Raw genomic sequence first — 14897 nt, 5'->3', positions numbered from 1 at the left:
CCTTCAAAGTCTGGAAAGCCTTTTCTTGACTTTCACCCCACTCTACAAGATTTGGCTGACCCTTTTTCGTCAAATCTGTGAGTGGAACTGCAATGGCGGCAAAATAGGGGATAAACTTTCTGTAAAATCCAACTACACCTAAGAATGAACGTATTGCCTTCTTGGTTTTCGGCATTCTGTATGGCCTGTACCTTATTTGGAACTGCTTCAAGGGTCTGGACATCTCCTATCATGTGCCCTAAACATTCTAACTTCTGAAAACCTATAAAACACTTAGTCGGTTTTGCGGTTAACTTAGCTTCTCTTAGTCTGGTTAACAACTCAGAAAGAGCTATTACATGTTCTGGCCATGTGATTGTATACACCAGGATATCATCAATGAAGCTATCTGAGTGCCCAAGGTCCTTCAAAACCTTCCGCATCAGTCTACAAAACGTTGCTGGTGCGTTAACTAATCCAAAGGGCATCTTACGGAATTGAAACAAACCTTTCGGGGTTTCAAAAGCAGTCATGGGTTTAGCCTTTTCAGACAAAGGAACCTGCCAGTAACCTTTGCTCAAGTCTAGTTTAGAATAATATCTATACTTAGATAGCTTTGAAAACATCTCCTCCATGTTTGGTATAGGTTCCGCATCGAAAACCGTCAGTTTGTTGACCTGGCGAAAATCTATACAGAACCTTATACTATTATCTTTTTTCCTTATGAGGACAATAGGTGAGGAAAATGGAGCATTTGATGGTTCGATTACTCCCAACTCCAACATTTTATCTACTTCCTCTTTCACAACTGGCTGCGAATGAAAAGGAATAGGATAACCCTTTACTCTTATCGGATCTGTAGTTGACAACTGAATATCATGTTCAACTAAGTTAGTATTTTCAGGAATATCTGTCAGTACATCTGAGAAATTTTCTAACAAGCCTACTACTTCCTGCTTATATTCTACTGGTAACTCCGGATTTATCTCTACATCTTTGTACGTTTCTGTACCCTACTTTATAGGACACAAAACTATATCCTTTTCTACTCTACTCGAAAACTCGTCACTACTTTCATTCGGATCTAATTTGTCATAATCTCTCTGATCCTCCTCTACAATAGCTGCTCCAACCTTACTTAATATACCCTTATCTGGTATAGACTTACTATCATCCTTCCTTTCACAGTACTGTTTTAGCATGTTTGCGTGAAAAGTTTTCAACTTTCCGTCTACATCTGTCCTGTAATCTAGTCTATTTACTACCTCTACTACTACGTAAGGACCCTTCCAATGTAACAACAACTTATTATGTTTCGTAGGTAACAATACAAGTACCTTACTACCTGCCTTAAACCTCCTATCTCTAGCCTTCCTATTGTAATACTTCTTGTATCTAGAACTACTTTTTGCTAACTGTTGCTGAGCTATCTTACACGTATCCTCCAACTTTTCTTGCAAATCCATAACATACTGGTAAGTGGTTTTAACCTCATCATTCTCCGTCTTACCAGCCCATAACTCTCTTAGCACAGTTATCGGTCCACGGATTGTTCTACCGTAAAGTAATTCAAAGGGAGAAAATCCCAAACTTTCTTGCGGAACTTCACGGTAAGCAAACAACATAGCATTCAAATACCTATCCCAATCTCTAGGTCTCTCACTACACATACGCTTCAACATTTGCTTCAAACTACCGTTAAACTTCTCTACTAACCCATTACACATAGGGTGATACGGTGTTGTAGTTAACTGCCTTAATGACAATAATCTACTAACTTCTGCCATAAGGTCTGACGTAAACTGCGATCCACAGTCCGTAAGCATTTCCTCTGGCACTCCTAATCTACTGTACATATCTACTAATGCCTCTGCTACTCTCTCAGTTTCAATACTAGGTAGTGCTATGGCTTCTGGATATCTAGTAACATAATCTACCATAGTCAAAATGTATCTGTTTTTCCTATCAGTCATAGGTTCGATCGGACCAACGATATCGACGGCAACTCTCTTAAACGGAGTATCAATCAAAGGCATTTTTCCTAACGGAACTTTACTTACTCTACCCTTAGCTATAGTACGTTGACAAATACTACATGACTGACAGTACCTCCTAACCTCCGCCATTACTCCTGGCCAGTAAAATTCGCCTAATACCCTATCACTAGTTTTCCTTATACCTAAATGGCCTGACAGTAACGAATCATGTGCAACTTTCATCATAGTTTCTCTAAGACATTAAGGTACAATCAACTGTCTACTTCTGTCTAAATTCTGGGCGGTATACTCTCTATATAACAATCTATTCCCAATCTCAAACCTAACTGAACCTTTACCTCTACACTGCTTAATCGTACCTTCCTCAGCCTTCTTTCTACACAAATCTAAAGTGCTATCTTTCTGTTGCTTTTCTAAGAATTCCTCTCTAGATACATCTAAAATCTGAGACGGAACTTTTAGCTTTACTTGCTTCTTAACTTTGGCTTGCGCCCTAGTTTCTACTGCTGACGCTAAGCTACTAAACTGAGGTTCTACAGCTCCCTCTACATTACCAATTATAACATCATTGGTAGGATTATCTACAACCAACGCCTCTACTGTACCCTTGAAATACGGACAATCAATATCTATTCTAGCTACATCTAGCCTATGTTCACTCCCATCTATGTACTTACATCTACGTGTTTTCTCTAAAAACTGACTTGCTTCTACTAAGTCCCGTTTCACTATCACACATGTACAACCTGTATCTCGCATAGCGATTACATCCCTACCATTACAAGTACCGGGTTTTGTAGGACATGTACTTACACCAAGCATACCTAACTCCTCTACATCACTTAGTTCTATAATACTATTTCCACTCTCTGGCCTACTTGACTTACTCCTATCTCTATTTCTTCCTCTACCTCTACTCCTAGATCGGTCACGGCCTCTACCTCTATTTCTATTTTCCTTACTATTTCTATTCTCCCCTTTACTACTTTCCTGCTCTACCTCTACCTCTGCTGCTGCATTAGCACTATTACCGTACTTTCCACTCCTACAGTAATATGAGCTATGTCCTATACGACCACAATTAGTACACTTCAGTACACCAAAGGGTTGATAACCTCTACCTCTATTAGCAACATTGCTACTACCTCTATTACTAGTGCCTACATTACGACTACTAGGATACTGTCTCTGAGGTATTTCATATGGTTTATGGTTCCGGTCCTTATTGGTTCGATTCACGACATACTTGGGACCTCCACGAGTCTTTGCAAACAAATCTGCATCTTCTGCTACATCCTTAGCTTTAACTAACCTCTTACTACTCAAATTCTGGTATAGTTCTCTATTACATACATCTAATATTGGTCCCTAAGTATAAAATCTAATAATCCTTCGTACGTTTTCTCTACCTTACTCGGTCTAAGCCAACTATCTAAATATCTACTTATTCTGGCTAGAAACATCACAAAGGTCTCATTATCACGAGGCCTTTCAGTTCTAAACTTTTTCTTATAGCCATCGTCAGTGAGTTCGAACTGACGTAGCAAAGCGGCTTTTAGTTTATCATAATCCTTCCTATCTTCCAACGGAAGCCTATCAAAAACCTCTCTTGCCGTACCCTTTAGAAGGAACGGTAAGTTTAGTGACCATATCTCTTTATCCCAATCCTGCGCAACAGCGTACGTTTCGTACACATTCAAATACGCATCCATGGAATCAATTTTCTCATCAAAGGGAGACATCTTAACCTTTACTTTTTTCTTACTCATCTTTTCTAAGTCTGTCTTAAACTTATGCTCCGTTTCTAATTTCCTACTTTCTGCTTCCTCCTTCTCTGTTTCTAACTTCCTAGCTAACATTAACTTCTCCTTTTCCATATCTAACTTATCCTGTTCTAACTTACGTCCGTATTCTAACTTATCTAGCTCTAACTTACGTTCTAACTCTAACCTTTCTTTTTCAGCTTCTAAACTACTACGTCGTTCATATTCTATCTTTTCTTTCTGCAACCTAGCCTCTAACCCTAATCTTTCCCTATCTGCTTCTAATCTATTCTTTTCTGCTTCCACTCTTAATCTCTCTGCTTCTAAACTACTTTGTTTTTCATATTCTATCTTTTCTTTCTGCAACCTAGCCTCTAACTCTTATCTATCTTTCTCTTTCTAACCTATCTTTCTCTGCCTCTGCTCTTAATTTCTCTGCCTCTAATCTATCTTTCTCTGCCTCTAATCTACTATGTCTTTCCTCACATTCCCTAGCCTGCTCTTCCTTAACAAAGTTACGTAACTCCTCTCCTTCATAACCTAACTCCTTTCCTACCTTCGTTAACTCTACTACACTAGTCATGTTTAAATGATTACACTACGTTAACACTATATAACACTACAGTACAACGGCTACTATAACAACCTGAGACACTAGTTAAACAATCGTGAGGGAATACTAGACTACACTAGTTTACACTAAGGCTCTACAGTTACCACTGAAGCCAAAACAAAGTACTATACACTACGTATATACTACACAAAACGTCCTCACTAAAATAATAATACACTAAGTTGCGCAACAGTACTATGTGTCAATCGAGGTTGCATAGGCAACAATCAACAATGTACAGTGACCGTAGGCTGCAACAATACCCTAGCCTTATCAAATATCAATCAACGGTAACTGGTGTTAACACTTTAGTGTAACAAATAAAACAAATATAAATCAAAGTGTTTTATCCTAAGATAAAGTATAGGTATAACACAACTGTGTAGCACTAAAACTTAAAAGTAGGTAAAAGTATGTGCAAGTAAAAAAGCTTGCTAACACACACAAATTAAAAAAGAAATACTGTATCTAGTATGTATACAGTACACTAATACATAATAGGATCACTGGGAGAAGTAGGGCAACGCACAAGTAAGAGTGAGTAGGATAACTCTCCTTGCCAAGGGCGGTCACTCTCAGCACAGATATATGGTGGCTTAATCACAGATTGACACAAAATAAACCCAAAAGAAAAATAAAAGGAACGAACTCACCCCAGAATCCAAGTGTCGTATGCAACTGTCTATCAGTCTGTGACCACTAAAGCTGGTTAGCTGAAGCTATGGATCTGTCCTTGTCTTGTCTGAGGTAAGACGACACTCTGAAAAATGAATAAAACTATTATGTGTACTAATAGAACAAAACAAGAGGAATCTTCACAAATTATTGCTGCAGTTAAATGGGTGTTAATACTGTTCGAATAGCTACTGTGTCTGGTCGACCAATCCCAAATTCTGACACCAATGTGACAGGAAAGGCCGTACCGGCGACAGTAACCATCAGAACAAATCAACACCCTTTACAATATTTACAAATTTATTTACATAAGATGATTATTTACAATGAATAGATGATATGAAGAAAAAAAACTGATTATAAGAAAAAAAAATAAACGTTCAGTATCACCAGATACAAAGTTCGTATAGTTCCATTCTAACGTGACGTGGTACAGTTCTTTAATTTAATTGCGAACTTTAAGTAGCACAAACAAAACCTATCTCTAAATCCAGTCCCTTTAAACCGTGAATACGTTGATTCCGTGTTGGCTCCCTATGGTGGTAGTGATTGCATCCCTGAGCTGACTTCAGAGGATAACAAAAATCATCGTCTTTGCGGTTTACGGCACAACCATGGGACGAAAGCTCTGCGCTGGGAATATCACATCCAGGCGAGTGAAGACAAGTGAACCTCGGGCATTGTACTTCCGGGTTATGACATCACCAGGTAAAATCGTCTGGCGGAAGAAACTCGATCGAGCATAAATTTCTAGCAAGAAAATAATTCAGACATAGATTCGTCTATAATGTCGGAAGGTGGTGTGCGCAAGGCATATCTAGTCCAGTCTATTTAAAGGGTAATGTCCCGCCAAATACTAAATTTCATGGGATTCACGGATAATCCGTGTGCTATGACTATTGTCATTTTCACGGGATTCACGATATAGCCGGGGAATCTAACTACAACTTTCTTATTACTGAACCGAATTTAATGAAATTTACATGGAAATTTAAGTTATGAAATACAGAAAAACATTAAAGGTATTTCATGCGTGAAATCTAACATTTACCTCAATAACTCAAAAATTTACAAAAAGATGATGCAATACCTGCATTTACACTACAGATAAAATAAGGCCCGTATGTCAATTTGTGACAATAAAGTCACGTCACCAAAATAGAACTTGCTGCATCATTGTCCTAGACACACAAGTCGTTCGCATCTATTTTTGTCTTTTAAATGCCTTCTTCTGATACGTGAACACATCAGCAGGATCATATATATTCTTGCATCTATTTTCGTCCAGCTGACGTGGTTAATTGGTAGTTAAAATGTCTTTAATTAAGTCGGTCGGTATCGACGTGACGTCCAGGAAAACAATTAACCACATCAAATGATCGCATTTATCTTCGTCAATTTCATTACAACATCTGGTCTTCTATTTAACATTGAATTATCTGTGATGACATATAATTGTGCTGAGCCAGATGCATTATCTTCAGGCGCAGGCCCAATATCATCCTACATCGACTATGTTCCCAGTATTTTATGAATAAAGTGAAATGATACTTTCATGTGAAAGATAGTGACCACTGGGTCATTTATACCTTCATACATACACTTTTGGAAAGGCTGTGTTCTTGAAACGTAGTTATTTCTACGGAAAACGTTGGATTAAATTTTTTGCTAAGTTCCTAATATTCCTGACAGTGTCTGGGACTGTTGACTTTTTACATATATATGCAATGAAGACGAGTTCAGTTTATCGGAAGCTGCACTTTATTGCTTTTATATTTTGTGTCTTAGTATTCAAGCGCATGAACCAGGTTGGTACGTCGAATGTCAAGGTTACAGCAAGGTCAAATATTTCCGTCATAGTTTGTGTCCAGAGCATAACTTAATAGTTATTCATACTGTACTTTGAACTTGGCATGTAGGTGGGTGGCAATAAGACGACATGCATACCACATGAACTTGGTCAGCATGTCAAAGTTCAAGGTCACAAATTAATCCTTTGTACTTTTATTCTTGTGCACCACTTCAGAACTATTCAAAGTATTATTGATAAAGGTGGGTGAGTCGTGATGGGGTGACTTGAGGTGTGTAACTATCTATATTGAAAAACTGTTTCAAAATTGGACGCCAAAATTTCATTAAGAACATTGAATTATATATTAAATTATTTTTCAGACGGTAAAGATCTAAAGTGAATCGACACGACTGATCATAGTGGATTTAACAATATTACAGTTAAAAAAAACAGGAACTGTCTTTCTATCGGCAGGCCAATTACAATTGAACATTGGCTGTTGCATTTAGATATTGAAAAAGATCGTAATCCTGACATTTCGATTTTCTGGAACTCATGGAAAGCAAGCCACTCATTTTTGTGTAGAGTGATTAGGTCCCAATGTGGTTTATACCCGTATAAACGCAAAAGAAGTAACACTTGATTCTTAATTAAACTCACTACACTTACACAGGTCATTCAGGCGTAAAAAAAATTGTTTGTTTCCGGTGGCCCGATCTACCCTATTTTTTTGCCGCCGACTCTAAACTTTTTTAGCGGTAAAATCGGGCCGCATATTTTTGCGACGCCGCGAAATAAAAATCGGGCCGTATGTTAAACTTTATCCGCACACTAAACATCAAATATAACAATATGGCGGCGGCCCGAATTCCGTCAGCTGTTGTAGAAGTTACGTTTCGAGAATGCCGTCACATAAAGGATACTCGAAAGGTGATTAAAAGCATTCCACACACCAAGCTTCTAAGTGATATTTTTTACGAAGAACACGAAGAACACCAGGCGACGGGTGACCATCGGAAAACTCTAACGTTTCTTGCCAAATGCAAGACGAACATTAATACAACGGAGAATTTCGAAATACAAGGTATACATTGAAAACATATCAATTTGACAGTATTTATATATTTAATAATGAATTTAATAAATAGTATTGTATTGAAGAAAGATATGTATCTGTATTGAATTGCATGTGCTTTTCGGAAGCTAAGGCAGCCACCAGCGTCTACATACCCCACCCGCTAAATCTCACAACTAGACTAAGCAGTACTAAATGTTACAGCGCACACATAATTATATTAGCAACCACAACACTGCTGTGCATGACAGTCATGAAAAGTCAGTTTTTTGATGGCATTTATAGAAATAAGACATTGAACAACCAATTGCAGCTTTTAATATAAATAATCCAGAATTTTAGACTGGGGTAGGGGGTGATGGTATTAAATGACTATGTATTATTTAAAACGTCTAGTATCTCCCCGCCAAGGGTTTGACGGTTACGGAAGATAGATAGATAGATGGAGAATCCACAGCAAGAATTCATTCTAGTGACTGTATTTTTCGCAAAACGTTTTGTACATATATGGTCAGTCAGGCTTTGTCTGTCTTGCTTCAGGTGGAATGTCTGTTGGAACCTTAACTGAACGTTTCACTATAAAGTGCCTTGAGTTCACATGTATACCGAGTGGAGATGCTGAAGATGAAAAAAGTGTTGCTGAGGGCATCTTGAAGGAGACAAATCGCAAGGCAGTTGATGCTTTCAAGATATTAATGGCGGGTGGCAGACGAGAGTTTACAAAAAGAAAAACTTCAAGGTAATTTTCATCTGACACAGGTAAAATTTAAGTGTATAAATATTTTTTATATTCAATTTAATACAGATGTAGTTAAAACAACACTGAAATGCTTCATACTTGTTAAGCTTTTTTCAATTTTGCTACAGGAATTTGTTCAAGTAAAATTAAAACTTAAACTTCTTTCACAGTTCTGGTATGAAAGATGGTCTGTCCAGGAAGGATGAGTTGTTCAATGACTTGGTCGGCCAGTTTCAAGACCAACAGCTAGACTGGCCAGCTAATCAAGCATCCACAGATGGAGCTTACTTTATTCAGGTATAAACTAATGTTCAACATTTTAAAATATTGAAAAAAAGGTATAAATGTATTCATTGTCAGACTTTTTTCGATCAAAAGAAACAATTTTATAGATGTTTTTATTTCACATTGTCTTTTAAAGTAGGTTTATGGTGAATTGCAAGTTAGATGTAAAGCAACTATGCATGCAGTTGCGCTAGGAGACCACCAGATTTATCTGGTATCTGTGTCTGTGCACCCTGGTATCATCTTAGCTTCAGTTCTTATGTAAACCATAAACCACCTCAGTTGACAACACTTGAAGTCACCAGGTAGAAGTGTATTGAGACTTTTGAGCTCTTCATGGTGACACAAAATCAATCATACAAAGTAGTGTTTGTGTGCTTTTGAATACTTTTGTTGGGGGCATACTTTGGTACAAAAAATGGGTATTAAAATACTTTGAAAGGAAATCAGTCTAACACGGAATGATTTTTTATAGGAATAAAAAATATAAAATCCAACACAGATGAAAACTTCATATTAAATATTAAAACCAAGTCTCCTTGAGCAAAATTTCTTTCCTATGTTTTTAGTATTAATTTTTAAAGTATACTATATTCACACCTCATTGATATTTTTAGAGCCATGACATTATTAAGTATTTTCACAAACTAAATAATTATATCTCTAACCCTTGCTGTTCTGAATCTTGAATGTCATGAAGTGTCAGAATTTTATATGTAGCGTACAGGTCTCAAAATTAAACCTACATACAACTGTACATGGGGAAGAATTATTTAATATTTGAAAGTATAAAATTTTAATCTGTTTTGAAAATAAATTAAGAATTTATTTCAAATGCTGACAACAAGCGATTGTCAGACATAAATAAAAAGACAAACTCTTGGCATTTCATAAATTTAATATACTAATTTGAAAACGACTGTATAAGACTATATTTGGTTGGACTACATATAGATGGCTTTTAATATAATTTGGTGTATGGACTTCACTTTCCTTGATGTTTCTTTCACCTTACTTTTAAGACACCTTCCTATATACTCCCTTGGTGTTTCTATATTTCTGTATAGCTATAATGTAGTTTTACTATTAAAAGTATGCACTAACATCTGTGGTTTTGGTGTACAGCTCTTCTTTCATTTGCTATGATTGTAGATGTTAGATGGAAAGTAGCTTTACCAAATGTACTGCTAAATTTTCAAAATCGTTTTAGTCCTTTACAGCTTTTTCTGAGCTTTTCATTGTTATTTGAGGAATTCCAGGATAAAAATTTAATAGCAAAGAGCCTGGTCAGCATGCACAATGGTTTAATACTAACAAGGAGTTGATGTGTACCGGTTAGAAACCCAGGAAACGCGTCAGTTTACATATCAGGCTGCTGCCATATGACTGAAATAATATTGAAAGCAGCATAAAAACCTCAAACAAATATACAGCCTGTACAGGTTTCACAGTTATTTGCCCTTGAACTGTATAAGTACAATGTAAAATCTGGCTATTTAACGGGCGTTTTTTTTTGTGACAGTTTGGCACTCTTGTTCATGATCTGTTTCAGTGATCAAGACATGACACTATATAAAAATGCCTTTGTAATTTTTGTTATCACCTTTGACTATTAACAGAATTTATTCTAACATATTTGTCAGACTGATACTAGTTGTATTCTAATCTTGTAAATCATTCTTTGGACTGAATATTTACTAGACAAGAAATCAGACACCTTGTTAAAGATGTTTTTTTAAAAACAGGTCATGACAAATGTGCTGTGGTACATAACAAGTCATCATGAAGTGATAAATGATACAGCCCACCAAAGCCAAGACGTTAAACACATTCCAGATGTTTTCAGCTGTTATTCAGGTAAGTTGTATCAATCTGTATCCTGAATAAGTTTTGTTCTAGAAATGTTGTCAAGTTTGAAACACATTCTGTTACATCTACTTTTTATCTGAAAAAAAAGAGCTATTGTCACTGTTGGATTTAGTTCATTTTCACACAAAATATTCCTTTTTATGATTTTTAAAGTGGTATATTCTTGGATGACTTTGGCTCTCAGGTGACCCTAACATTTAAAACCATTTAATCACAAACATGTTCAGCTAAGACAACTCATATATTTAAGTACAGCACAAGGGGTATACTCTAAACTGCTTGCTTGTACATTTGTAATAGTATTAATATTAAAGTAATCCTTTAAAATTTAGGCATGTGCACTGTTTTTCAGGTTACAACGATTTAAAAAGGAAGAAAATGAAGGGTCAACAGATGTCACAGTCAGATCTCGCCAGTCATAGTCAGGCGCTGTACAGCATTTTGTTAAAACCAGTTTGTAAAAGTACACCTGCATGGAACCAAGCCTTCATGAACATCAAGGATTTAGCTGATTGTATGGACTCGTACAAGAACTACTTAAAGAAAAAAACTGGAGACTCAAACAGAAAATCAGAAACAAACTCACCCATGTAAACCTATATCAGAATATGCTACTGTCGAGCACAAGAAGAAAGTGGACTTTGTTGCAAGCAGATATTCACATATTGATCAAGTTATGAGGGAAGCAGATGATTTGTCACCTGTATTTTTTGATGAGTCTGTACATCTTGAGCATCAGTTTGAAGACTCAAAACAGAGAGCAAGATACTTTGAGCACTTGTATTTGACTGTTCCAGTGTATGTAATTCGTTACTGCCCAGGTGGATCAAGAATCACAACTTTCTGCTTATTCAAATAATCCACCAGAAGCACAGTTATTAATAGAGGGAGCTCGTTTGTTACAGAAAATTCAGTCAAGACTTGAAGAAGTTCACACTAGAACACAAAAGCGAGTCTTTAAGGAGAAAGTTAATCTGATCACAGCCATGACTCCGGCTGTAAGGGACTTCATATACAGTCATTTAACATCTGATGGGTCAGCATCTAGTAACCCTGAAATGCAGGAAAGGTTACGTTTAATTTCCTTGGGAAACACAGAAATTGTTGAGGATCTAAGGCAACTGAATAGTGGTAGACCAAAGGCTTTTGAGCCTTTCTTTGACAAACTTGAAGAAGTTATCGAGGAGGTTACAGCAGCAGATGAACGCCGACATAACATAACACATCTTAGTCAATGGATTTCTGTTGAAGAACTGATAGAGAGTACCAAAGCGGTTGCCTGAAGGTACAGCGATACCATCCCCTAGCTCTGTTAGACTACAGTTTGCTCCTAGAAACCCATACACTCGTAGAGCTCTCAGCTTCACAGGTAGGTTAAATGTTCAGTATAAAGTGCAGCGAAGGCAGCTCCGCATAAGCCATCAAGACAAACATTACTGTTCTGCAATTTTGAAGTATTTCAAACATATGGCTGTTGAACAAAAAGAAGCTAAACCAGTAGTCTTATTTTGTAATGACAAGGCTAAAGTGCCAGTAGGTGAGCCTGATGCACCTGTATCCACAGGTGTTAGGGGAAAAAAGACCATTGCACCAACAGACACAACATTATCTACACTAGATCATGACATGACTAAAGCATCAATCACTCCTTCTGTCTATTTGAGATTCAATGTTCCGGACAGTGCTGAAAAATCATTTGTGCAAGGTGTTGTTACAACTGTCACTAATGACTCTGTATTTCAGACCTCAAGTCCGTTCAGACATGCAGGAACTATAAGTTAAATGCTCGGAAATGAACAGCCGAAGATCATGATGAAGTATACAGATGGAGGAACAGACCAAAGGAATAACTTAGAGTCAGTCAAATGTGCTAATATCTGTATATTTAAAGAACTTATCTAGACATGTTAATTCATGCCAGATGTGCCCCTGGGCACAGTTGGACAAATCCCGCAGAGAGAGTAATGTCTGTTTTGAATTTAGCTCTACAGAACTGTTCACTGGAGAGGGTGAGAATGTCTGAAGAAGCCGAGAAAGAATTCCAAAAGTGTGATTCTATGGCACAGCTAAGAGAAATGGCTGCAAAGAAATCAGAAGTGAAAACACAATGGCAGGAATCAATTGAGCCTGTTCAGTCAACCATCAGAAATAGATTCTTACGTCTCAAGTTAAAGGATGAACGGTTTCAAGCAGTGGACCCAATGACATACGAAGATATCGATGTAATAAAGAGGCATCTTCGGGATCTGTTTCCTACACTGGATACAGATAAACTTCAAAAGGTTCATACCAGTAAAGTTCCAGAGTATGCAGACTGGATGTCCAGACATTGCCGTCAAAGCCATTACATCTTCCAAATAAAGAAATGTGAAGATGCAGATTGCTGTATTCCTGGAGAAGATATGCCTTGGCTTCCTGATCCAATGTTAGATGAGACAGGTGATCATTACTACAAGTATGACGTCGCAAAAACAATGGAAACCTCAGAAGCCTACAGGCCATCACTGAAGCTGAACAAACAGACAAAACAGACAAGGCCCAGTGTAAGTAAAAGACAAACCATGAATGACAGCACACATGGTGATGAATTGCAGACTGAAGGAACCCCTCAGCATGACATACAGAATCCAGGGAATAGTCAGGACAAATCTCTGTACACAACCCAGAATGCTCGGGCTATCGTCACTTGTGTGGAATGAAGAAAACCTCGTGTTATCTACAGCAAGCAAAGGCTAACAGAACGAAGCAAACTGTCTTTAGCTCTAGCATTGAGTGAAATTGATTTTGTTTGTGGATCTCCGATTACAAGTCCCTCAAGTAAACTAGCAGTCAGTTGCAGACCATGTGAATGTGCATCACCTGTAGAAATCCCATATTACGGGAGTGCATTAGGGCCAAATGATGTATGTGCATTGTGTGGGAATGGTGGAGGAGAAATTGATCAAGACCTAAAGTTAAACTATAAAACTGTCCTTCCATTATGTAACTTGTGTAAATTGAATGGCCTGAAGCCGATTGTATTACGACCCTATGAAAAAATGAAGAACTGTGTCTTTGTGACCTGGTGTTTTGAATTTCTGAAGTAGTCAGTTATTAAAGTCTGATAAAACTGTTTTCAGCAGTTGTTTGATAGGCAAGTGATTCAAGAAGGGTAGTTGCTGGTTACTAACAAGAAGTTGGTGTGTACTGTGAAGAAACCCAGCATATATGTTAAACAGTATTTCAGTTTAATATGTACCGGCGGCAGTTAATTAAACCAGTGTTCCTTGAAAGTATACCAGTACTTTTGTGTGTTTGTTTGAGTGTTTACGCCCCAGTTCTCAACAAGTCATGTGCAGGCGGGTAGTTTCCTAACCAACGTTCCTGGAAAGTACCAGTACTAGAATCCCATCCTCCGACACAAACTACTAAGTGTTCTTATATAAAGGGCCATGGTCGGTAGTGGGGCTAGAATCCACGACCCTCCAGAGGTGAGAGGCAAAGTGATTACAAGTCAGCGACTTTAACCACTAGACCAAGAACGCGAATATACCAGTAGTAACCCTGTTCTCCGCAAGTATTTTTTAACTACTCCACATGAATTAGCAGAATGAATGATATAGGACACAACGATCCTATGACCACTCGATCCATAGATCGACTGCTCTACCTATTGAGCTAATCGGACTGGCTAACCTGAAAATGAAAAAAAAAAGACAACAAAATGCAAACATGTAAAGCAAGTATTTATTTCATAATATCTAAATACACAATCAAATTGCATTTTATATTGCTAAAACATCACCAGTCATTGTACATTCAGGTGTAAATCAAACATAACAATAGGACGCATATTTACAAGGTTTATAATCTCCCTGTTTGAAACTAGTATGGTGTAAGGTTAAAAAAAAATATTTTCCTACCTACCTACTCTATTTTTTTTTTTGCCATGTCACTGGAAACAAACACTTTTTTTAGGCCTCATCATAAATAACAATGTATGTACGTGATGTGATGCAGTTGTGTATGGAAGCCCTGGAGGGACACTTGACTTCCGTACTTCACTCTTGACCTCTAACTTCTGCACTTCTTACTAAATATTTCTTAGTTTTTTTCTAACTTCCGCACTTC

General features: G+C 37.3%; 2 protein-coding genes across 2 annotated transcripts; both read left to right on the top strand.

The window, feature by feature from the left end:
* Positions 1 to 7671: 7671 nt before the first annotated feature.
* Positions 7672 to 9303, top strand: LOC123564125 (uncharacterized). The gene is made up of 3 exons (XM_045357469.2): positions 7672 to 7903; positions 8435 to 8633; positions 8804 to 9303. The coding sequence occupies exons 1-3, from the start codon at positions 7672 to 7674 to the stop codon at positions 8934 to 8936; spliced, it is 564 nt and encodes a 187-aa protein (XP_045213404.1). The 3' UTR covers positions 8937 to 9303.
* A 1357-nt stretch (positions 9304 to 10660) lies between these two features.
* LOC123545380 (uncharacterized) lies at positions 10661 to 13895 on the top strand. Its single transcript, XM_045331701.2, has 2 exons — positions 10661 to 10775; positions 11140 to 13895. The coding sequence occupies exon 2, from the start codon at positions 12692 to 12694 to the stop codon at positions 13484 to 13486; it is 795 nt and encodes a 264-aa protein (XP_045187636.1). The 5' UTR covers positions 10661 to 10775; positions 11140 to 12691; the 3' UTR covers positions 13487 to 13895.
* Positions 13896 to 14897: the final 1002 nt, after the last annotated feature.

This window comes from Mercenaria mercenaria, chromosome 1 (genome assembly GCF_021730395.1).
Source record: "Mercenaria mercenaria strain notata chromosome 1, MADL_Memer_1, whole genome shotgun sequence".
Lineage (NCBI taxonomy): Eukaryota > Metazoa > Mollusca > Bivalvia > Venerida > Veneridae > Mercenaria > Mercenaria mercenaria.
This window is presented reverse-complemented; position numbering and strand designations above follow the sequence as displayed.

Excerpts from the sequence above, each read along its gene's own strand:
- LOC123564125 (XM_045357469.2), top strand. The coding sequence starts at position 7,672 with ATGGCGGCGGCCCGAATTCCGTCAGCTGTTGTAGAAGTTACGTTTCGA. Across the intron at positions 7,904-8,434 it reads GGAGAATTTCGAAATACAAG|GTGGAATGTCTGTTGGAACC; the intron begins GTATACATTGAA and ends GTCTTGCTTCAG. Across the intron at positions 8,634-8,803 it reads ACAAAAAGAAAAACTTCAAG|TTCTGGTATGAAAGATGGTC; the intron begins GTAATTTTCATC and ends CTTCTTTCACAG.
- LOC123545380 (XM_045331701.2), top strand. The coding sequence starts at position 12,692 with ATGTTAATTCATGCCAGATGTGCCCCTGGGCACAGTTGGACAAATCCC.